The sequence below is a fragment of the Festucalex cinctus genome, chromosome 18 (genome assembly GCF_051991245.1).
Source record: "Festucalex cinctus isolate MCC-2025b chromosome 18, RoL_Fcin_1.0, whole genome shotgun sequence".
NCBI classification, from domain to species: domain Eukaryota; kingdom Metazoa; phylum Chordata; class Actinopteri; order Syngnathiformes; family Syngnathidae; genus Festucalex; species Festucalex cinctus.
The window spans coordinates 1,712,487-1,735,082 of record NC_135428.1 but is presented as its reverse complement, the minus strand read 5'-3'; the positions used below and the strand labels follow the sequence as shown (position 1 = coordinate 1,735,082).

The 22,596-nt window shown below is 39.6% G+C and overlaps 2 protein-coding genes and 1 long non-coding RNA gene across 6 annotated transcripts; 2 read left to right on the top strand and 1 right to left on the bottom strand.

The window, feature by feature from the left end:
* Positions 1 to 6,016: 6,016 nt before the first annotated feature.
* LOC144006759 (uncharacterized) lies at positions 6,017 to 10,609 on the top strand. Its single transcript, XM_077505778.1, has 7 exons — positions 6,017 to 6,130; positions 7,240 to 7,322; positions 7,987 to 8,690; positions 9,203 to 9,503; positions 9,597 to 9,657; positions 9,730 to 9,952; positions 10,080 to 10,609. The coding sequence occupies exons 1-7, from the start codon at positions 6,022 to 6,024 to the stop codon at positions 10,357 to 10,359; spliced, it is 1,761 nt and encodes a 586-aa protein (XP_077361904.1). The 5' UTR covers positions 6,017 to 6,021; the 3' UTR covers positions 10,360 to 10,609.
* A 1,622-nt stretch (positions 10,610 to 12,231) lies between these two features.
* Positions 12,232 to 22,537, bottom strand: stt3a (STT3 oligosaccharyltransferase complex catalytic subunit A). Of its 4 annotated transcripts, none has more exons than XM_077504649.1 (18): positions 22,399 to 22,537; positions 21,670 to 21,790; positions 21,540 to 21,600; positions 21,348 to 21,469; positions 20,595 to 20,740; positions 20,372 to 20,462; positions 20,176 to 20,282; positions 19,034 to 19,198; positions 18,406 to 18,586; positions 18,160 to 18,315; positions 17,065 to 17,156; positions 16,828 to 16,983; positions 15,382 to 15,570; positions 15,199 to 15,315; positions 15,015 to 15,117; positions 13,918 to 14,106; positions 13,650 to 13,765; positions 12,232 to 12,644 (listed from the first exon to the last, which is right to left on the bottom strand). In XM_077504649.1, the coding sequence occupies exons 2-18, from the start codon at positions 21,755 to 21,757 to the stop codon at positions 12,606 to 12,608; spliced, it is 2,118 nt and encodes a 705-aa protein (XP_077360775.1). In that variant the 5' UTR covers positions 21,758 to 21,790; positions 22,399 to 22,537; the 3' UTR covers positions 12,232 to 12,605. The 4 variants fall into 4 exon arrangements, with proteins under 4 accessions (XP_077360775.1, XP_077360777.1, XP_077360778.1 ...); XM_077504651.1 differs by having other exon boundaries at positions 21,670 to 21,786; positions 22,399 to 22,432; XM_077504652.1 differs by lacking the exon at positions 22,399 to 22,537 and adding an exon at positions 22,207 to 22,340.
* On the top strand, positions 16,908 to 22,308 carry LOC144006031 (uncharacterized). Its single transcript, XR_013279730.1, has 2 exons — positions 16,908 to 17,038; positions 22,023 to 22,308. It is a non-coding gene; the product is annotated as an uncharacterized LOC144006031 (long non-coding RNA).
* Positions 22,538 to 22,596: the final 59 nt, after the last annotated feature.

Sequence of the window (22,596 nt, the reverse complement as noted above, 5' to 3'; positions counted from 1 at the left end):
ACTGCCAACTCGTGGGTGGTGTTGGTATCAAGGTCACGAACTAAACTATTAATATTAAAAAATAAAATTAAAAAAAATGGCCGACTTGCTGCGCATGCGCACGCAGGTCGTTCAGGGGATCCGATCGTACACGCCTAGTGCTGCACACAACCATTATGCATGCTTACAAGTTTTACCAGCAAGTGAAAACGTACTTGGAATTAGGAGCGTTTGATTCCAGTTGTCGAAAAGCTGAGAAATGGAGCATTAAGCGCTCAGCAAATAATTTCGTCTTGCAAGGTAACGTGATGTAATTTAAGGGGGAAACAATCAATTGCTAGTAGCATTCAAGCTAAAGGTAGCACAGAGGCATCTCATACTTTTTGATATACTGTACTGTACTTCCGCAGCTGGAATCACCCATCACCCAGGTAGCCCCCAAGGACCACATGAGTAGTAGTAGTTATTAAAATAATAATAATAATAATAATAATAATAATAATAATAATAATAAATGCAGCTCACCAGTATGGAACATTGTGAATTTCTAGGAAAGTTGTACAAATGATAATTTGAACATGTAAACACTGCCAGAAATTTATAGAAATGGCGTTCATCTTGATATTTATCTGTTTCCTAATTATTGTGAGAAATCAATAACTTAATAATTCCTTACTAAAATAACTTAACCTATTGAGAACATTTGATAAAAGGTAGTTTGAACGATTTATTTCAGAAATATGTATCAAATTGGCATCCCATCGAACTAATCCGTAGCCATGAAGTACCTTTCAATTTCAAAAAGGTTGTTGAGCCCTGTTCTAAAGCATTAGAAAAGTAAGCAGCCCTCTCATAAACTGACTAATGTCTCCCAATAAAGCAGAGTTTGGTTCTTTCAGTAAATATCTACAGTGGGTGGTCATTCATTTACGTCCATATTTTTCAAATTACTGTTTTATGTTTTTCTTTGAAAAAAGAATCATAAATAATAATTCTACACAGATGGCAAACTGTTCTACACTGGCCCTAAACGGATATTCATGCGGCTGGTTATAATGGATGAGGAAGAAAAGCGAACAGTTTTGGAAGAATGCCATAACCAGACTAGCAATGGCAGCCACTGCGGTATCAGGCGCACCATAGACCGCGTGGTGTCTGGCTACTACTGGCATTCCATTAAGCAGGATGTTGCTGACTGGGTAAGGCAAGGTTTATATGTTGACCACAGAAAATAGCACTGTTTTTAAAAAAAAATTTTTTTTTATTAATATGTCACAATAAAGTTGACTTCTGTTTCAGGTCAAGGACTGTCACACATGCCAGTTGACTAAGCCACTAAAAAGAGTGGCGCCAGGGCCACATCCTCCAAAGGTAATTTTGAAAACAAACTAACAGAAGTACACAATAATAGTGTACAGGTGATGAGCAACGGAAATGTATATTCACAGGTGGAAGAAAACTGGCGCGTGGTTGAGATGGACGTGATTGGCCCGCTAAAGGAGACTGTCAGAAAAAATAGATATCTTCTGACGCTGACCGATTTATTTAGCAAGTTTGTCGTTGCTGAACCTCTCGGGTCAAAGTCGGTTGAGGAGGTTTCAGCAGCACTTGTGTCCAAATTTTATTTGTTTGGCATGATCAAGAAAGTAATATTTATCAAAGACCGGAAGTTTGTGAATGAGGTATGACATTATCCTCCCCTTTTTTTTTTTCATTTTAATAGATGCATTTTATGTGTCGTGTAAGAGAGAAATAGAAGAAAAGTCTCACACCTCTTCGTATAATCATTGACAGCTCAATGAAGAGATCTTCAAACTCCTAAACATAAAACATGCTGTGTCAAGCGCCCGCCATCACCAAACCAATGAGCAGGTAAACATGGATGCAATTTTTCAGACTCATTTGCTCCCAATAATGTATAAATACGTTTTTTTTTTTTTTTGTTCTAAGTGTCCCATAGATGTATTTATACGTTTTTTTTTTTGTTTTTTTTATGCTAGAGCATACAGAAGGCTTTGATGCAGCCTCTCAACTGCAAAGAACGGTTGCAGAAATGGTAGTCATTACACAATCGGCCAGCAGGTGGCAGCAGAGCAAAGGAGCTCAACCAGGGCAATGTTGTAAAAAAGCTCAATTACTAACAATTTTAAATAGATTTGTGAAAACTGATGAAATTTAGCTCTCTTCTAATGCTAATTGCTGCAAAACGGAAACAGATAGAAACATACTTCTTTTTTTTCCTGATGAAAGAAGAGACTTTAATCTTTCTTTTGATAGGTTCCATGCTTTTATGGCAATACAACAATATTCTGTGGGCCTTGCAGCATCAGTCAAAATTCAGTAAAACAGCCGGGAGTGAACGGGATTGCGAAAATGTGAAAATGGCTGGGAGTGAATGAGTTAATTGCATTGCATAAGAAACGTACGTTATAAAGTATGCACACAAAAAAATCTGCAATTCGTATTGTCGCTGTGTAGGATGAACCTACTCATCAAAATATTAAACGTACTCTCCGGCGATATGTCAATAAGCACCACAACGACTGGGATGTCCACCTGCAAGCTGTGCTGTATGGCATCAATTCCGTCAAGCAGGTATGGTTGTTAAGTTTCAAATTCAGAATATGAACCCTACTAATGGTACATTGTTTGTTGCTGCTTACTCCTTTTTTTCTATTAGAGTTCCATGAAAAACAGCCCGTTTTCCCTCTTCTTTCATCGCCGTCACCTCCTTCCTCTTCCCGAGGCTCTTAACACTTGTCCCATGGGTGACCAGTTTGATGATGAGCAACACCTGGAAGCCAGGATTAAATCTATGAAAGACCTCAATGAAAAGGTTGTGGATGTGAATGTGTGCGTTTGTGTTTCATGTGACTTTGTTTGGTCCTTTTGTTCTGTAAGGTTCTCGGAAATGTAGAAAAAGTCCAGCAGCGGCAAAAAGAAAGTTTTGCATCACGCAAGAGGAAGAGCCCCACAACTGCCTTTGTTCAAGAAGAAGACGCTTGCCCGTCTGCAGATGGAAAAAGGCAAAAAACGAAACCGAAAGATCCGTGTAGCGTCGTCGGCCTGTCTGGCAAAGGAGCGGCCACCGTAACTAAGAAGATTTGGACCTCGCAGACCGTCGCTGTCAATCACCTGACGCCAGACTGTAGACCGAGATGTAAGCGTTTGATTATTCATGTTTAAAAAAAAAAAAAAAAAAAATGACATCACCATTTTACCAACACCTGAATGGAACATCACGATAAGGTGCCTATTTTGTTTGAAAATTCTGAAGTGGTTCAATGCCAACATACCATGGGTGTCCAAACTACGGCCCGGGGGCCATTTTTCAGTGGCCCGCGGCATATGCTAAAACTAAAACTAACTGAAACTACATTTTATGTTTGCAAAACTAACTAAAACTAACGATAATTATAGGAAAAATGTCCTTCATTTTAGTCTTTGGTAATTAATTTAATGCATGAGCCTTTGGGGATGATTTTAAATGTGATTTTTAAGAGATTTATTTTGATATAAACCGGAATAATGACGTTTGAAAGTTTGGTGTTTTAAATATTGTGCACAAGTAGTACACATTTAAAAAAATGTATAATAATAAAACTAATACTGAAACTAACAAACTAAACTAAAACTAAGCATGTATTAAAGAACTAAAACCAATAAAGACTAACAGAACTACCCTGAAAACTAATTAAAACTATTACTATTGAAAACAAAACTCAAAACGAAATTAAAAAAAATAACTTAAATAAAAAAAATCCATAACTATAACAACCCTGCAATTTGTGTCATTTGTGGCTGCGGATACAGAGACCACGCTAATCCATTATTTAAACAACTAGAAACTTTGAAATTTAATGAATTGATGTTTATATGTCTCAAAATAATGTTTAAAGCCCATCATGAAATTTTACCAGTCAATATACAAATTATTATTTTTTTTTATGAAAGGGAAAAATACAAATAGCACAAGGACATGCTGCTTAATTATTATTTTGAATTGTTATATTGAAAGCGTCTTGACCGCTTGCTGTCATTTACTTTGTGTTGATTTATTTTTGTATTTTTTAGGGGCAGATAACTTAAGTTTTACTTATTTCTGTCCATTTTCATTTCTCTTTTTTTTTTAAAAAGGGAATGAAATAAAATTGAATTGAACATTTATAAACAGTGTGCATGGTTTAAGCTCACAATTGATTGGATCAGAATCAAAAGTAGTTAATGATTCATTATGTAATGAAATGGTCCACGTTTTCTGTCTTCAGGTACGACGACGGGGAGTTGTGAGCAGGGGCACAATTCATTTTCTCTTTCCGGTCCACAACAGGACCATCCATATGCTCTTTCCACTCCAACGTGCAAGAGGAACTTTGACCCTCTTCCAGATGAGCATGTAACTATTTGTAAGATTGTGGTTAAATGCGTTGTGCGTGTAACTTCATCTCATGAACCACTTTTTTTTTTTTTTTTTTTTTTTTTCTTTCAGCTTAACCATGTCCTCAATAGAAATCGAACATCTGCAGAGGTGATGTGCGAAACGTGTCTCACGAGAGAGGACTTCAGGGGTCTTGGTTCGAGTGAATGCATCGAGTCGAATGTGAGTTGTTGTTTTTTTCTTTTATATATGTGTGCCCGTGTGTGTGTGTGTTTTGTAATACCCACCGGAATAACTTGGGGCTCCACAGATGTTCTATTTCCAGCTTGCATTGGGGGCAGCAAGCTGCAGCAGAACACGAACTCATCCGCAGCGTCAGTTAAAAACTCGCGTTTTGTCGATTGCACCCGGCAATGGATTGTCAGCTGAGATAGGCTCCAGCCACCCCCCCCCCCCCCCCCCCCCCCCGACCCTTGTGATTCCAACTTAGCAAGATTTTATTTTTCATTAAACAGGGGCCCGTAGAGCAAAAATATTGGTTGCGTTTAACCTGGCTGTTTTTTTTCCACTGCAGGGCTGCTGAGAGACAAGGTGACCTCTCGATGGATAAAATGAAACAGCAGGAGGGCCTGAAAAGGATTGCAACTTCTGATGACGTCTCAGAAAAGGATCCCCAACTGTTCGCTGTCCTAATTTCTTTATCAACATGGCAGATGAGCACGATGTGACCATCTGTTCTATAGTTTTGGGTCAACGGGAAGACATTAAACGAAACCCAGAAAATACAAACTTTTGGGGCCCTGTGTTTGGACTCGAGTCTGGCGCAAATTTGCAAGGGGCTGGGTCGGACAAAGACGATGATAATAATGTATTTGATGACTCACTACATTAACGTGTAGCACAGTCTACCAAATTCCAAAACGCACTCGACTTTACCCGGCACGAAGATGAAGATGCGCCAGTTTTTACACCGAGCGCACGGGTGCCTGTCCACGGAAAAAGGATCCTCGTGTGAGCATTGGTAGTCAAAGTACTCTATTGTGGTTTCTGAATGACTACTACTGAACATAATCAGGTACCATTGAAGGGGGGGCAATAAAGGGAAAGCAATAATTTTTCATTAGTCTCTGAAGTCTGAACGTTCCTGATTTCTGTAGACAAAGACAAGTTGATGGCATTCTTTAATGGCATCAACATTTATCATACGTAAAGATCTAAAATTATATTATAGGCTGGATTGTTCCCACTGGCCACAGGTGAAGCCCAGTGCACTTAGCTGTTCCCATGGCAACCACCCCTAAAGTCCACTACAATATTGTAGTTGTTTCTTTTAATCGATAAATAGCCTTCTTTTGAACTATTCAAGAAAATTAAGAAAAAAATACATTTCTGAAGTAAACATCAGTTTTAAGTTTTATTAGTTTCTTTCCTTCCATCGATTTGTTTCCCTTTTTTTCTTTTTCTTATTTTTTTTTGCAAGCCCTTGTGTACAATTTAAAGTAGAACGCCATTTGTGACCGATAATCGTGGAATGATATTTAGTTTCAAAATAATTCAAACCCAGCCGTTCCCTTGACCTCGTGCTTCGTTTTGATTGATCCTATTGGTTGATGTGACTTCTCGCGAGAACGTCCTAACCAATAAGAGCGGCAGCGGCAAGTCAAATGATAACGTTTGGTTCCATTCCATTCAAGTCCAGAGGCTGGTTTGGGTTTGGGTTTGTTGCTTCGCCGAACTCTTTCAGTTCACGACATAGGCTCCGCTCAACCAAAGGTAAGTTGTTTTCAATCTTATTTTAGACTGAGCAAACGAATAGTGGACAGCAACAGCTAACGTCCAGAATGGTTCTGACAACGACTAACTAACGCCCGAGCAGAGAGCTAGTAACGCACTTGGTAACAATTTATCAAATAATACACGGAATTGTTGCTTTACTGAGTAGAACGACTCCATTCTTTCTTTCTAACATCTTGAACAACACTAAAGTGAGCGAAGAAAAGAATTGCTCTACTCCAGTTGTCGGAGGAAAAGAGACGTTGTCTAAATTCAATGCTATATGATGCTTCTGACTGCAGAAAGTCGATTGTACAATACTCTATAGGTGCTAACGCTGTCAGTAAAAATACATTTAGATGTGTTGCTGTATTATGCAAAGGGTATCTTTACTAATTGGATGTTTTGCCGTGACCGACAACTCCCCACCTATCGTTGTTTTGCCATGAATCGCGCGAGAACTACCGGTACAAGTACGAATTATGCGCCGGTGAATGTGTACAAGTGTGTGGTATTTTCTTGCTTTCTTTTTTCTTCTTTTTTTCTTTCTCCTTTTTTCTTTTATTTTTTTAAAAGATATTTTTTCTTTTTTCTCTCTTTTCTTTCTCCTTTTTTTCTTTTTTTTTCTTTTTTTTAAATCTTTTTTTTCTTTTTTTTAAATCTTTTTTTTCTCCTTTTTTCTTTTTTCTTTCTCTTTTTTTCTTTTTTCTTTCTTTTTTCTTTTTTTTTTTTAAATCTTTTTTCTTTCTCTTTTTTCTTTTTTTTAAATCTTTTTTCTTTCTTTTTTCTTTTTTTTTAAATCTTTTTTCTTTTTTTTCTTTCTCTTTTTTCTTTATTTTTAAAAAAATCTTTTTTCTTTCTCTTTTTTTTTTTTTCCTTCTGAACGACTAGAAGATTGCTGCATTTCAAAAGTGTCCTGCTGCCTTATAACTGTGCTCTGAAGTTTATGTTTAGAGCAAGGCTGGAAATGCCAATAACAGCATATTTTCGGTGTCAAGATGAAGGGGGAAAAAAAATAAATAAATTTGATGTAAAAACACAGAAGTGGGTGAAACGAGGCAGTGGCAAAATATCCACTGCCTCATATATTGGAATGTCTTCTGTTCTAGGACACACGCGTGGAATATCTGGAGGTTGCGGCTGCACCATGAGCAACGCCGCTGTTTCAAGAAAAACCCCAGCCAACAGAAAAGTAAGTTCCTGAGTCGTCTTACTGGGAGGCAGCGGATATTTTGCAGTGACCAGCAACTCTCCTGCTAATTTCAAAATGTCTTTACAATATGTGGGCACAATGATTAATATTGTTTCTGGAACACGAGTTGAAGCTGCTTCACTCATATTCCCCAAACACACTATTGATCTGAATGCCATATTTAGACTTGTTGGGGTTGCATAAAACGTGTTATTGGTAAGAAAATTTAGGTTTGACTTTCCCTTTAATGGCTATTTGTGATGATTGCCAACAAGATGGTGGCAACTATTCTTCTACTTCTTCTTTTTTTCTCTTTCTTTTATTTATTTTTTATTTTATCTGTTCTCATTGCTGCTGGGCATGTGAATTTCCCAGAGGGAGCCATCCCAAACGGATCAATAAAGTCAAGTCTAAGTCTAAGACATAGTTTTGCCCTGATTTTATAAAAAGAGTTTTTGTGCTGACACATTCCAGAGAAATTTACATTTGCAAATTTAACTGTGAATATACAGTGTCCACCGTACTATATGCAAGTTGTGTCCATATTTGGTAATGTGCAACTTGAAATATTCATGTAAATAAAACTGTATGCATCAAACTGGAATTAGGAACTTGCATGCAAGAATTTTGAAAATGACTTTTTGTTTGTTTTGAATTGTTTCAGGGAAACAAGGAGAATGCTGAGCCTGCCGACGGCGTCAAGTCTCTCACCGGAAGAAACTTGTCAAGATCGGCATCGTCGGTCTCAGTCAAATTTAAAAGCAATAAGAAGCAGGTGACGCTGAGAAGAAACGGTGCCAGTGAAATCGAAGGCCCAAAGTCCAAGTTGTCCGCGGTTGCGAAACCGAGCAAGTCCGCGCAGAAAGATGCGAATAATGGAGGCCAAGTCAAACGACAAGCGCGTAACCGGGCCGTTCTCACTGAGCACACGGTGAAAAACGCAAAAGTGGTTACAGGCGCCCCGAGGGCACCCGGCGCGGCGGCTTTATCCAAAGTCGTGCCCGGCATGTACAAAGGTAAAATTGTAGAATCCAAAATTGGATCCATTTGGAAGTCAAGCGCGACAGCGGCGCCGAAACCGGAAAACCAAAAGTTTGGCAACTTGACAAAAAGCAGGTCAAAGTCTGTCAGCGACGTCCCTCGGCGCGTCCTCCAAAAACCTGTCCCGCCGAGGTCCAAGTCGGCGTTTGATGGACGTGCGCAAGCGTCCAAACCGGCCACCTCCGGATCTGTCCCGGGGACACTGAGGAACGCGACGGTGGCAGTCGCCAAGCCAAAGGTTGCGCAAACTGATCAGAAGGCCAAAAAGCCTCCTGTAACGAGCACCCTCAGCCAGTACAGATCCACCGAAACCACCCAGGAAAGAAGGTGAAACTCATATTAACTCATTTGCTCCCAATAACGGATAAATGTTTTTTGTTTTTTTATTTAAATGTTTAAGTGTCCCAAAGATGTGTTTATTAGGGCCGCGAATCTTTAACTGTCTCACAATTTAATTACTCACAAGTTTCAATAGATTTGTGAACATTGATGCCACTTAGCTATATTCTTATGCTAATTGCTGCAAAATGGAAACAGAATAATTCATTTATTTATTTTTTCCACTGATGAAAGAAGAGACTTTAATCTTTGTTTTGATAGGTTCCATGTTTTTATTTCAATCGAACACAATATTCTGTGGGCCTTGTAAAATCAGTCAAAATCCAGTAAAACAGCCGGGAGGGAGCGAACGGGATTGCGAAATGTGAAAATGGCTGCTAGTGAATGAGTTGATTACATCCTGCGGGTTTTGATTGACATTTGTCATCCGGTGATGCACGTTCACTACTTTATTTTATTTTTTTTTTTCCTTTTTTTTTTCTTTTCATTCTTCATCGCAGGGAGAAACTAGCAGAGTGGATGTCTTCCAAGGGCAAGACTCTGAAGAGGCCCGCCATGACGAGCGCGCGCACGCAAACCAAAACGCGGGCGCCTGTGAATCCCAAAACCCGTGTGGCGGCCCCGCAGCACGCCGCCGAAGCGGAACGCCGTCTGGACCTCGCTGCTTCTGCTCCTTACCCGGAAGGACGGCAAGCCTTCGACGCTGTGCGGCTGCAGACTCCCGTGATCTTGAACACAAGTTTCAACCTGCCAGAAAACCAGGATTTGGACTTGCCTGTTGTGCAGGATGGATTTGAAAATGTGAGTGGATTCAAGGAATGCCAGGAAACTGATTTGTTGTGCTTAATACTGAAAGGAACATTGCTTATTTTTTATTTTTTTTTAAAAATAAAGATTGTTCTGAACCTGTGCGAAGTCCTGGAAGCCATGCAGACGCCTTCAAAATGCCAGGATGGTGAGTTCACTTTTAGTGTAAAATTTACGCTGGTTTTCGGAGTGAGTTCCGACGGCCATTTTTGTTCCCCAGAACTCCCGCAGAGCACGAATAACGTGGTCGGCGAAGAGGAGGACGGCGCTACAGAGGACGTACCGAAGGATGACGATGCCAAGGAGATGTTGACGGATGAAAAAGAAAGTGAAAAGAAAATGTTGAGAGGTCAATGTAACGATGCCAACATGGAGGACGCGCCACAGATGGAGAACGCCTATATCGTAAAATACAGCGTCAAGACGACGCCGCACTTGCAAAGGTCAGATGTCCGCTCCAATCATGGCGGTATTGTATTGTAAAAGTGTTTCACCATTTATTTATTTAAAGAGCTCAACCTGAGAGATGTCAACTTTTTTTTTTTTTTTTTTTTTTCTTTTGTATCGCAGTGTGAAGAGAACGATGGCCGGTGATGTCCAAACGAGCGCGTCGAGACGGAAAAGCAACATCCGCGATCTGAAGTTTCTGACGCCGGTGCGCCGCTCGCGCCGCATCGAGCGTCAATCGCTGCGTCTGCCGCCGGCCGTGCTCGACCACGACCCGTGCGTGTCGTCGCTGGCCGAGCTGGCGAAGCTGGATGACGATCTCACCGCGTACGTCTATCGGAAAAATTGCGCTCTCGCGGGGGACGACGACGACGACGACCTGACGGACCAGGTCGAAGCGTAAACGGCGATGATGCACATGGTTTGGCTATATTATATTTTGTGTGTATTTAAAGATTTTGGGACTGAACCTAAACACACTTGTTCTTAGGTCTACTAATTTTAATCTCTGTATCGTGAATTTGAATTGCTTGGTGAAACGTTAACATTGGCCTACCCACTCATAAATTTTGAATGTACTGTACTAACTTTTGTATTTGTTTTAAATAACACACTTCAAAAATAAATGCAATTTTGTCTGACTTTTTAACAAAGTTTTATTTTATTTTTTGGTATACTCATTAGTACATGTCTGTGTGGAGTAAGAAGAAACTAGAGATGCACTAAGTGAGACTATACAGTTAGTGAAATGATGTGGAGCTCGACAACAGAATCGATACAAAAAAAAAAAAATACATTTTTGACAACTGAAACCATTAACCAAAACATTTTTATCACTATAGTTCACACGCAAAAAAATAAAAAAAGGCAAACTTAGATCATTGCATTCTATTACTCCATCACTTGGTGGCACTAAATTCTACACAGTGTCCCTACTGCGATGTACTTATTTAGGCATAATGGCAGAAAGATGGTCGGAAACATCTTCAACCGGCAGGACTCTGGACCTCGAGGACTGGAATTGGTGACACCTGGTATGGGGTATATGCCACGGAAGAAGCGGGACTGTTTTTTTTTTTTTTTTGCACATCAGCTTTGGTTCCGGTTCGGTTTGCGACGTGTGGGCTGCGTCAAAATACTTTGTGCTTCCGACTTTTTGACCCTCTGAAGTCTGAAGTCCCGCCTCTTTTAAAAACAATTTGTGTTCAAAAGAGTGATACATTCGCATCATTGAACTCCTTTTCTGGAAAAAGTCAGACGCCATTACCGCCAGGCACTACTTTTCTGTTCGTTCGTATCACTACGCGGCGCCCCGTACGCAGCTGATAGACGCGCACTAATCTACAAGTTGTTTGTCTTTTCGAAGGCGGAAGGATTAGCTGGGCGACTCGCAGTGATACCAACGAACAGAAAAGTAGTGCCTGGCGGTAATGGCGTCTGACTTTTTTTCAGAAAAGAGTATTGCGATGCAAATGTATCACTCTTTTGAACACAAATTGTTTTTAGAAGAAAAACGCTTTTATTTCTGCTTGCTGGACTATTTTCCTCGCGTCCAACACCGGACCAGAACTCGTCACAGAACGCTGTCAGAGGTAAGTTAGTGCTGATCGCACACACTGGAAGTGAGGATGAAATTGACATTCATGTCAAAAAAAATCCGAACGATCCCTTTGATGTCAAATATACAACGCGAACCTTTTTACATGATACAAGTATCAAAAAGCTGTATGCCTCCAACGTTCACGCACACCTGACACTCATTATCTTGAGCTTTAATTACTTCCTGGGAGCACATGCGCCACCATGCGGCAAAAAAAGAGAACTTTTTATGTTTTGTTTGCATATTACTGAAAGTAATGGTGGGTTTGTAAAATGGACATCGACTTTAAGCATCTTTAACCCTTATGTACAATTCTACAGATTGTTTTCAGAAACATTTGGAGGTAGATATCTTTTGCTCAAGGGTAAACAATTCATGTCCTTGTGATACGAATTTTGCACATTTATTTTTAGACATTAATAGTGGCCAAAAGTAGTTGTATCACCATCGCTTTTGGAAAAAGAACATGGGTAATCTTTCTTACTGATGTGATTGAACTGCAATGGATGTTCTGTTGGAGGACAGAAAATCTCTCTTTTTAAATTTACTATATCAGCATCACCATTTTCCATTCGAGGTAACAAATGACAATTGCAGTTATATCTGTAACAAGTGTAAAAAAAAAAAAACACACACATCCTCTTCCCAATGACAGAAAAAAAGCAGCACACTATATCTTTTCCACATGTTTAATTCCGCTTTATTTGACCACATTGTACAAAATCAAAAAGGTGCTCCGAGGAACACTGCTGTCTTTTTGGCCACTTTATCAAATTAGGCTTCCCAACATCAAATTGGGTAATATGAAACCTCATCCCTTGGATTCCTTATGAGACATTTTATTACAACAATTAAAAAAAGAAAAAAAAAGATTATCTCACATACACGCCCGCACAAATCTCTTTGCAATTTTCTTCCCCAAAACAAACTGTATATAAAAAAAAAAAAAAAAAAAAAAAAAAAAAATTGTTGAGCAGCTCATCTGCTGACCACAGGGGAAGGCGTTCAGTGCCGTCTGCAAACAGGTTGTTTCGTTCTCTTCGGCGGGTTTATGTTCTTGAAAGGCCCCGGTTGTCCAGATCTTTAACCTAAAAGTTAGAAACCAATCATCAAGTTAGAATCAACATTGGACAAGACACGTCTCACAATCTCAATTTTCAAGTATCATCTGTGCCATCAGAGACTGTTATTATTTTTGAAAGTATCAAATAAAAATAAAATAAAAATTAAGACTGTGTCCAAATCAGCTTGAAATTCAAAATTCAGTGTAAAGTATTTGTTGTAACATTTAACATGCCCTGTCAAATTATGCAGCATATTCAGCTTGGAAGTGGAAAATCAACTACGTAGCTGCTGTATGCAATTTCCACCAGTAGAGGGTGCTAACAGACTATATCACGAATTTTGAATAATTACACCTACATTTTATTTGTATTTTTTTTATACTTTTTGTGCAGGTCTGAATACACACAAACGAATTCTGGTGCGGATCAAACAAGCCGGACCGAGACCCACTTCAAAAGGGGCCTCGGTCCGCTTCCAAACGCACTCGCTGTGGTTCGGTTCGATACCAAGTCTGAATACAAACCGCCAGCTGTCTTCATGTTTTTTGGTCACGATGACGTCACGGTGTTTACTGGACGGCAAAAACATTCGGTGCAGCTAGAAGTAAACATCGCTGGTTGTCTGTTTATTCTATTTTTATCAGTTTACTCACATATTAACTCAAATGGCCCTTTTCCACGTCCTTTCTGACGTGAACTTTCTGTGAAAATGTTGCTGACACGCCACTGAGGTGCGTTTTTTTTTTGTTTTTTTTTGCCTCCAGCTAAGCCCCGCCCTTTAAATTGCGTCATATTGTTTACAAACTTCGAAGGTGTCAATATACAGTGAATTTAAAATCATAGACTTGGTTCTGTATCACCTTTCAACTATAACCACATTTTGGTTAAGCGGGTTAAGAAAGGTGAGGAATTGAAATATTGTGCATTTTCCTTTTTTTAAATTCCATGTATGCAAAAGGGTAACTTTAAGTCAAAGATGAAAGGCAATGTGTCAAATAAATAAATGCCAGATGCCTTTTTTTTTTTTACCTTGTATATCCTAACAAGCCAGTGTTCTGTCGTGTAGGCCTCTTCCAACACATCCAGTTCAAAATCCTTGTTGCCAATTTCCGCATTCCTCACTCGGTCGTAACCTGGTGGGCGCTCTGTCAACGACAATAATTGCGCTTCAATTTACACACGAATTGTATCGGTGTTTCCGTATTTCAATTCAAATCTCATTTCCTTGGCTCCAGCTCAACTCGGGAAAGCACCCGATCCCGCGCAAACGGCGAGGACGTGACTCCGAGTTACTTACTGGCCTCGGTGTAGACCTGTCCGAAGCGGTAGTAGCACATCTTGTACATGAGGCAGTTGAGCAGCACGGGTGAGCCCTCGCGGTCCACCCGGAACTCCCCCGTGGGGGTGTAGTAGTCGTGCTCCTTGATGTGCTTGCCCGTGTCGGTGCTGCCGCCGATGCGGACCATCCACAGGAACTTGTTGATATCTGCGGCGACGCAATGAAATATATACACACACACATCACAGATGAAATATCTTCTGCCGCTTTGTGGCGAAGAAATTAGTTACAAATCAAAATGTTTCAATGGGAGAGGATGCCCATGGCACATAATGCTGGGCTTTATTGCAAAAAAAAGAAAGAAATTGTGCAGTTCTAGCACTCTCTGGTGGCTAGTTTATTAGTGCAGTTTAATTTTCGCAAGGCATGTTTTGGCCCTTCTATGTTTTAAAATCCATGAAGATGGCCACATAATATACTTGTGAACAGAGTCAATATGTGGAGGAACTCAATTTATTGTATTTATTTATTTGCTATTTAATTTAAATAATTCTGAAATTATTTTATTTTATTAACTCATTAGCTCCCAAAAACGTATAAATACGTCATATTTTAAATGTCTTAAGTGTCCCAAAGACGTATTTATAAGTTTTTTTTTTTTTTGGTTTTTTTTTTTATGCCAGAGCATAGAGAAGGCTTTTATGCAGTCTCTCTACTGCAGAAAATGGTTGAGTGGCAGCAGAGTATAAGAGATCAACCAGGCCATGTTAAAACTCCCACAGTTTTCCCACAGTTCTAAGCAGAATTGTGAAAAACGATTAAACTTAGCCATGTTCTATTGCTAATTGCTGCACAGTGGAAACAGATAGGAATATACTTTTACCCCTGATAATAGAAGAGACTCTAATCTCTCTATTGGTATGTTCCATATTTTTATAGCTATAGAACATACTATTTCACGGGCCTTGAAAAATCAGTCAAAATCCAGGAAAACACTTAAGTGAAAATGGTTGGGAGTGAATGAGTTAATATTTGTTTTTATTAATTTACTGTATTGTACTGTATTTACATGAATTTATTATTATTGTATCGCGATGTTTGGATATGGAACGTACCATCTGAGGAGTAACCCGTCAATCCTCCAAAGATGACCAGCACGTAACTGACGTCCAGCTCCCTCATAATCTCGTAGGCTCGCTCCTCGGTGGACGCCATGGCCTAAAAATAAATAAATAAATAAATACAAAAAAAGTGGAAGATGTAGTCGGAGAGATTCTCGTCGCCACTTAACGAGCTCACCTGTCCAACTCGGGAGATGTGCGTGTTGTTCCACGTGTTGTTGTCCACCAGAATGGTCCGATTTGCCATGGCGGTTATCTGGTAGCCGTAATCCCACCACGACATGACTTTGGAATCCTGAAATCCGGGGAAAAAAATATATATATATATATAGAATTGCGCTTCAATTTGGACGCGGCTGACCTCGGGCGTGTTGTGGCGAAGCCAGTAGTAGGCCTCTCGGAAGTCGTCGAAGATGATGCGGCTGCCGTCCCCTCCGCGGGCCGACAGGACGATGGAGGGGGAGGAGTAGGCTTCGCTGGTCACCCAGGTGGAGTGGAAGGTGTACGTGATGAGGAAGAAGGCCATGACCAGGATCATGCCAGAGGCCACCTATGAAAAACGACAAAACGGATAATTTTCCGTTTCACTTGTGCGCTCATGGCGGCGTCTCGATCGTAATCATTCATTATCTGAAACGATTATTAACTCATTTGCTCTCAATAACATATATACGTTTTGTTTTGTTTGTTTAATATTTTAAGTGTCCCAAAGACGTATTTATACGGTTTTTTGTTTTGTTTTTGTTTTTTTAATATATTTTAAGTGTCCCAAAGATGTATTTATATGTTTTTTTTGTTTTTGTTTTTTTAATATTTGAAGTGTCCCAAAGACGTATTTATACGTGTTTTTTTAATTTTATTTTTTTAAATATATTTTAAGTGTCCCAAAGATGTATTTATACGTTTTTTTTTGTTTTTTTTTTTGGGTTTTTTTGTTTTGTTTTGGTTTTTTAATATTTTAAGTGTCCCAAAGACGTATTGATACGTTTGTTTTTAATATGCGAGAGCATACAGAAGGCTTTGATGCAGCCTCTCAACTGCAAACAACGGTTAAATGTCAAACTTGGAAACAACTTTATACTGAAGACATCATTGCCCCATTTTATACGGAATAAACACAGTTTGAGAGTCCATGGGAGAAATGGCTGTATTTTGGCAAACCTACATTTTTCTACTGTCAATTATAAAAGAACGGGAAGGGGCAAAAAGTATTCTATTCCATTCTGTCATTTGCTAGATTCGGCTTATATATAATTATTGAACGTAATATCGCGTGGGTATTGAAAATGTTGAAATTTTCTAAAATGGCTGCTAGCAAAAAAAGAGTTGAACCTCGCAGCGGTAGCTGCTCGGGCCCTAACTAGAGCTGCGGATTACAATGAAACACGACACAATCTGATAAAATCAAACGTTTTCAAGGCTGACATGAATGACCAAAGCCTTTGTAACATGAAACCTCATTTGACGGAGCGTCACTAAACAAAAAATATTAATATCAAAGTCACTGTTGGGGAGAAAATGTATCTTTTTTTTTTTTTTTTCAATTTTCGCTCAAATGGTTTTCACAATTTTCAAATGGTGATCACTAAAGAACAGAATAAGGTAGAAACTTTTTTTTTTCCTAATGAAAGAATAGAATGCGAATGTTTACGTAGCAAAAGAACAAAATATTCTGTTTACTTCAAAAAATGAGTTTGAATGCTCAAAATCTGCTGGCATTGGGGGTTGTTTTTTTTTATATCGTGTGTCAGTAAGAGAGTTAATCAATATGGGGTGTGATCGATAATTCTTCATTTCTACGACCTACTTCATTTTTAATGGGGTAGGTGGAATCCTGCTGCTTCTTGTTCTTCTTGTCCGGCCTGCTGACGTCCAAATTCTTCATGTAGGTCGTTAGCACCTGTGACACGCCGATGCCGGAAAGAATGCACATGACAGGCGCCAACACCAGCATCAGACGCACCTGGAAGGAGAAGAAGAAAGGAGGAAGAGGTTCGATTCCGGGAAGGAAAAAGCAGGTAAAGAGTCATTCCGAGATATTTACCATGACAGCTGAGAAGTACATGCTGGTCACGCCGTACATGATGATGAAGATCCTCGCATCCGACAAGTTGTTGAAACAGTAGTAAAGACCGACTGCGTTGAAAAGGAGGAGGACATGTGAGGAAAACAAACAAAGTGCTGACGTACAAGCAAATTAGGTTCCCCTTCGTCTGACAATTAGCATAGATTTTAAACATAGAAGGCCAAAACATCCCTAATGAAAATGAAATTGCACTAATAAAATAGCCACTACAGGGTGCTAGAACTGCACAAATGAAAAACAACCTGACTTTTTTTTTTTTTTTTTTAAACAGATGTGTTCCTTTTAAGTCATTCACTCGCCACCATTTTCACATTTCGCAATCCCGTTCGCTCCCGGCTCTTTTGCTAGATTTTGACGGATTTTGCAAGGCCCACAGAATATTGTGTTCTATTGCTATAAAAACATGGAACCTATCAAAAGAAAGATTAAAGTCTCTTCTTTCATCAGGGAAAAAAAAAGTATGTTTCCATCTGTTTCTGTTTTGCAGCAATTAGCATTAGAAGAGAGCTGAGTTTCATCAGTTTTCATAAATCTATATAAGTCATTTAGCTTTTTTTTCTACATGTCTCTGGTTGATCTCCTTTGCTCCGCTACCACCTGCTGGCAGGTTGTGTAATAACTACCATTTCTGCAACCGTTCTTTGCAGTTGAGAGGCTGCATCAAAGCCTTCTGTATGCTCTAGCATAAAAAAAAAAAAAAAAAAAAAAAAAAAAACGTATAAATACGTCTTTGGGACACTTAAAATATTAAAAAAAAAAACATGTTTACACGTTATTGGGAGCAAATGAGTTACATATCGATTAAATTAATAAATGAGAATCTCGATTCTTTTATGAACCGATTTTTTTTGGCACATCTCTAATATTTTCATACAAATCTCACTGACTACTAATTTATAAATTTGAGTTTAAAAAAACTAAAAAAAAAAACTGGCAGATTCCTATCAGGGTTGATCAGTATCGAAGCGAATCGCGACACAGATCAAATCGCCAGGTACTAGGCAATCCACGCCTCGAATTCAAAGTTGTACGATGGAAATTTAAACCGCTTACCTGGGAACATGAAGACGAGCAGCTGGAGGTCAAAATAGTAGGAGGACCACGTTGTGGGCTGGTGCTCAGAGACCGAGGCGATGATGGGGATGTTGTTTTTGGCGTAGGACGGATCCAGAAGCGAGTAGAAACGACCGGTCCACGGAGATATCTTTCCTGGGGGGGCGGGACCGTATAGGAAGGAAACATTTTGACTTCCGTGATTGGGCTCCACCTGCTGAATTTTTTGGAGGCGGACCCACTTACCTGTTAGCATGAGAACAGCCCCCACGGACAGCAGCAGGAAACCCACCAGGGAGATGACGCTCTTGAACAGCACCTCAAACTGCTGCGCGTTCAGTTTGCTGCGCAGGTAGTCGACGAAGGCGTGAATCTGGCACAAGCCAAACACGCCGAACGCCGCCATGTGTTCCGACGACTGCACCGGCTGCCGTAAAACGGGCGAGACCACACAAATACGTCACTCGTCCTTCGCAGATTTCACAACGAAGCAACGTTTACATTCAATTCAATGACATCAGTGGTGTTCAAACGACGGCCCGGGGGGCCGTTTTGAGGCCCGTCGTACCAGCTTTCATATGACCAATCACAGCTCGGTTTGGTCATGTGACATTCACAAGCTGAGCTGTGATTGGTTACCTGAGCAATTTGTGATGTCATTGTCAGTCGACAGCAAGTTGCAAAATGTGTTTTTAAAAGGTACTAATTGTACATAAAAAAAAATAACGTCAATATCAAATTTACTATCGGCAAAAAATTTACTTTTCATTGCTAAAATTGGCAAAATAAGTGAAGTATCCCTTTAAGTATCGTGGCTAGTCTCGGCAGGTGCGCAGTGGACGTAAACGGAAAGGTGCGAGTTTTTGCACCCTACCTGGAAGCCAACAAAGGAGATCTGCATGGATAGGATGGTGCCCAGGCAGTAAACGGTGCAGTACGCCACATAGATGCGGTGAGAGAAGCGTCCAGTGAGCATCAGGACCAGCACGTGGAGGGGGATCAGGTTGATCAGGAACACGTAACCGCCCCACGAGGAAACCTAAACGCCAGATGGTGGATCACAAATATGGAGACCGACAATCGCCCTATCAGGACATTTCATAGCTGAAAATAATATAGTTTTCCTTAATATGCATAGAGCTGTCAAATAATTACATTTTTTTTTAAATCAGATTAATCACATTTTAGAACTTTGATTAATCACTTAATTAAAAAGGATTTTTTTTTTAAATCAACATTTTTTGGTCGCCAAATTTAAAGGGCACCTGTTATGCGTTCGGGATAGACCGATTATCAGTGCCGATATTTGGCATTTTGACAAATATCGCTGTTAACAATTCTCAATATCGGCCCTGACAAAAAAAAATAAAATAAAAAAATATTAACTACATACATTCTGGTGCATTTTGTCGCTCAATGAGAAAGGTTTTTATTTATGGATTTATTAAAATTTTCATTTTATGAAAAAAAGATACTGACACATTTTTTATTTTTAAAAATAATAATAAAAAAAATTAACTACATACATTCTGGTGCATTTTGTCGCTCAATGAGAGGTTTTTATTTATGGATTTATTAAAATTTTCATTTTATGAAAAAAATGATACTGACACATTTTTTATTTTTATAAATAATAATAAAAAAAAATTAACTACATACATTCTCGTGCATATCGGCTTGAAATATCTGTTATCAGCCTCCTTGATTACTAATAATTTGTATTGGTATCAACCTTGGAAAAACACACATCGGTCTATCACTATTATATCAACAGGTTCCACCTGGGGGCTTAAAAAAAAAAAAAAAAAAAGCTAAGGCAACTTTAGCTTTGTTCAAGGCTAAATTGAGATTTTTTTATTTTTTTTCTAACTGATGGTAAGCGAGGAGAAGAGCAGAAAAAACAGGCTAAAACGCAGATACGAAAAGAAATGAGACGCTATCTAAAACGAGTTGTTACTCCACACAAAAACAAAATTCTCCCAACCGTTTTTTTTAAAAGCAATTGCATCCGCTCACCATATAAAAGTAGGCCAGCGCGCATATCGACGACCAGTACACCGATCCCGTTTTTACAGCCTTGATCCACATGTAGTAAGTCAACAACATGCAGAAGATGGCAATACCTAAAAGTAGGGCAGACGGCGGTGAAAAACACGTTTGTTATGTGGGCTCTTGTGACATTTCAAAATACAGGCATGTGTCTAATTTATACCTTCGTTATCATAAGAGCCAGCAACAGAACGGGAAATGTAACCGGGTACCACAGCGATCATGGCCGCAGCCAAGAGACCAGCACCAGCATCCTAAAAAAAAAAAAAGCAACAATCATTTTTCGTATTCAACTCAAAAAGCACGCATCATACATATTAATACATATTACAGGGCTAAAACGCGAATCGACCCCGTTCATCCATGTTTGAAGTACGACACCTTACCTTCAACTCCTTGGTGAAGTGATAGGTGACAATGGCCGTGAAGGACGAGAACAAGGGAGCCAGAAAAACGCAAACGTTGCGGATATCGATGGTGATGTGGAAAAAATGTAAGACGTGGTATAAGGCAGCCGAGGTGATCATCAGACCTGGTGGGGGGGGGAAAAAAAAAATATATCATGCCAGGTAACATTAGGGATGTCACGATAAGGGCGATATCGTGATATTAAAACTGCCACAATATCGTCGTCGTCATGTTCACAATATTTCAAAGGAACACATCTGTTTAAAAAAAAAAATCAGGTTGATTTCCATTTGTGCAGTTCTAGCACCCTCTATTGGCTAGTTTATTAGTCCAATTTAATTTTCATTAGGGATGTTTTGGCCTTCTATATTTAAAATCTATGCTAATTGTCAGATGAAGGGGAACCGAATTTGTTTGTAAGCGATAAATGTGTGCTTGCATTAGCAAATAAGTGTCTCATAATTGTTATTAGAAATTGTAGGTGGTTTAGATGCATTGCTGTTATGTAGAAAAGCACAATATTGTGCTTTTTTAGTATGAGTTTTTTTTTGTCTTTTTTTAAATATCACCAACCCCCGCACAATATCGTGATAATTATCATATCGCGATAATATCGTATCGTGATGTTTGGATATCGTTATATCCCTAATTAACATGGTAGTTTTTTAGAATTGTTTCAACAAAACCTTCCATCATTTGGAAATGGAGTATTTTTTTCCCCTCATTCCTACCTGGATAAATGGTGCCGCCGATGATCCTACCAAGTGGATACCATGCTCTGTCATCAAACCAGTTATGAAAGTTGTAAAATCCTTCTTCTGCGAGAAAGCGGGTGGTCCGGTAGTTGAAATATCTGAAGGTGACACACAAGTTATATGACTGACACATCTGGTATGTTTGTTTTTGTTTTGTTTGCTACTTACGGATCAAACTCATGGATGACACTTTCAAACCTCAAGACGGAAAACAGCCTGGTGGAGAACGCTGCAGGGAAGCAACGGACTGTTCACGAATGATGCACGTTGATTGCAATGAATTCGTGAAGGCACTCACAGAGGATCGCGGCCATCGAAAGGATGAGCAGCTTCAGCAACGTGTCCTGCTTCTCATAGGACAAACGCAGGAAGCCCATTTTTGTCATCGTGGCGAGGTTGGAGACAGCTCACCTCACTACCTGGGGAGAGATCGATTTTATTTCTAAAGTGGAACTAATTTCCATTCTTCCAATAACTTTGGGAGTCCAACCAGATAAGGCCACGCACTATTTATGAAGTGGCGTCAGAAAACTAGGAAGCAAGAGATTTGAGGCTGGGGCCATTAACAATTCGCATTCATGAAATAATCCAATAAAATAACAAACTTTGAAGTACGACCATTATTCTAACGTATGGCTATTTGTTTTACAGGCGACGCCATCCTTTGAGAGCTGTTTCAACAGTTACATTTCCACGATCACGTAGTAGGTAAGTCGGCTAAATAAACCAACTTGAAATGCCCACAAATCAAAACAAACCGTGTTCCGAAATCCGAATCCAAATTCTAACGTCATACATTTTGGAGCGCTTGATCTAGTCCAGTTATTGATTGTACCTTCCAGGAGTCTTAAACTGCTAGCAATGACAAGCTAGTCGCTTAGTTTCTATACAATCCATCTCTACAACTCTTCCGACTGATGTTATAACTTGGAACAAATATCCTAACGGCAGGATGACCCTAGTTAAATGCTTATTATTTCTTTTGCAAAATATATTCCATTACTAATGTTGAATTAGCTGCACTTACCAGCGCCGCTGCTGCTGTGAAATCATGAGTTGGAGACAACCGAACCCACTACTCCCGCCCCAATCACGTCATAGTACATCCTTATTGGTTGGACGTCAATCAACCGTGATCATGTATGGCTCTGATTGGCTCGCTTGGCTGTCGCTCAAATTTTGTTCCCCCCTCCCCCGACTGGCCGCTTTAGTATAAGTGACGTGT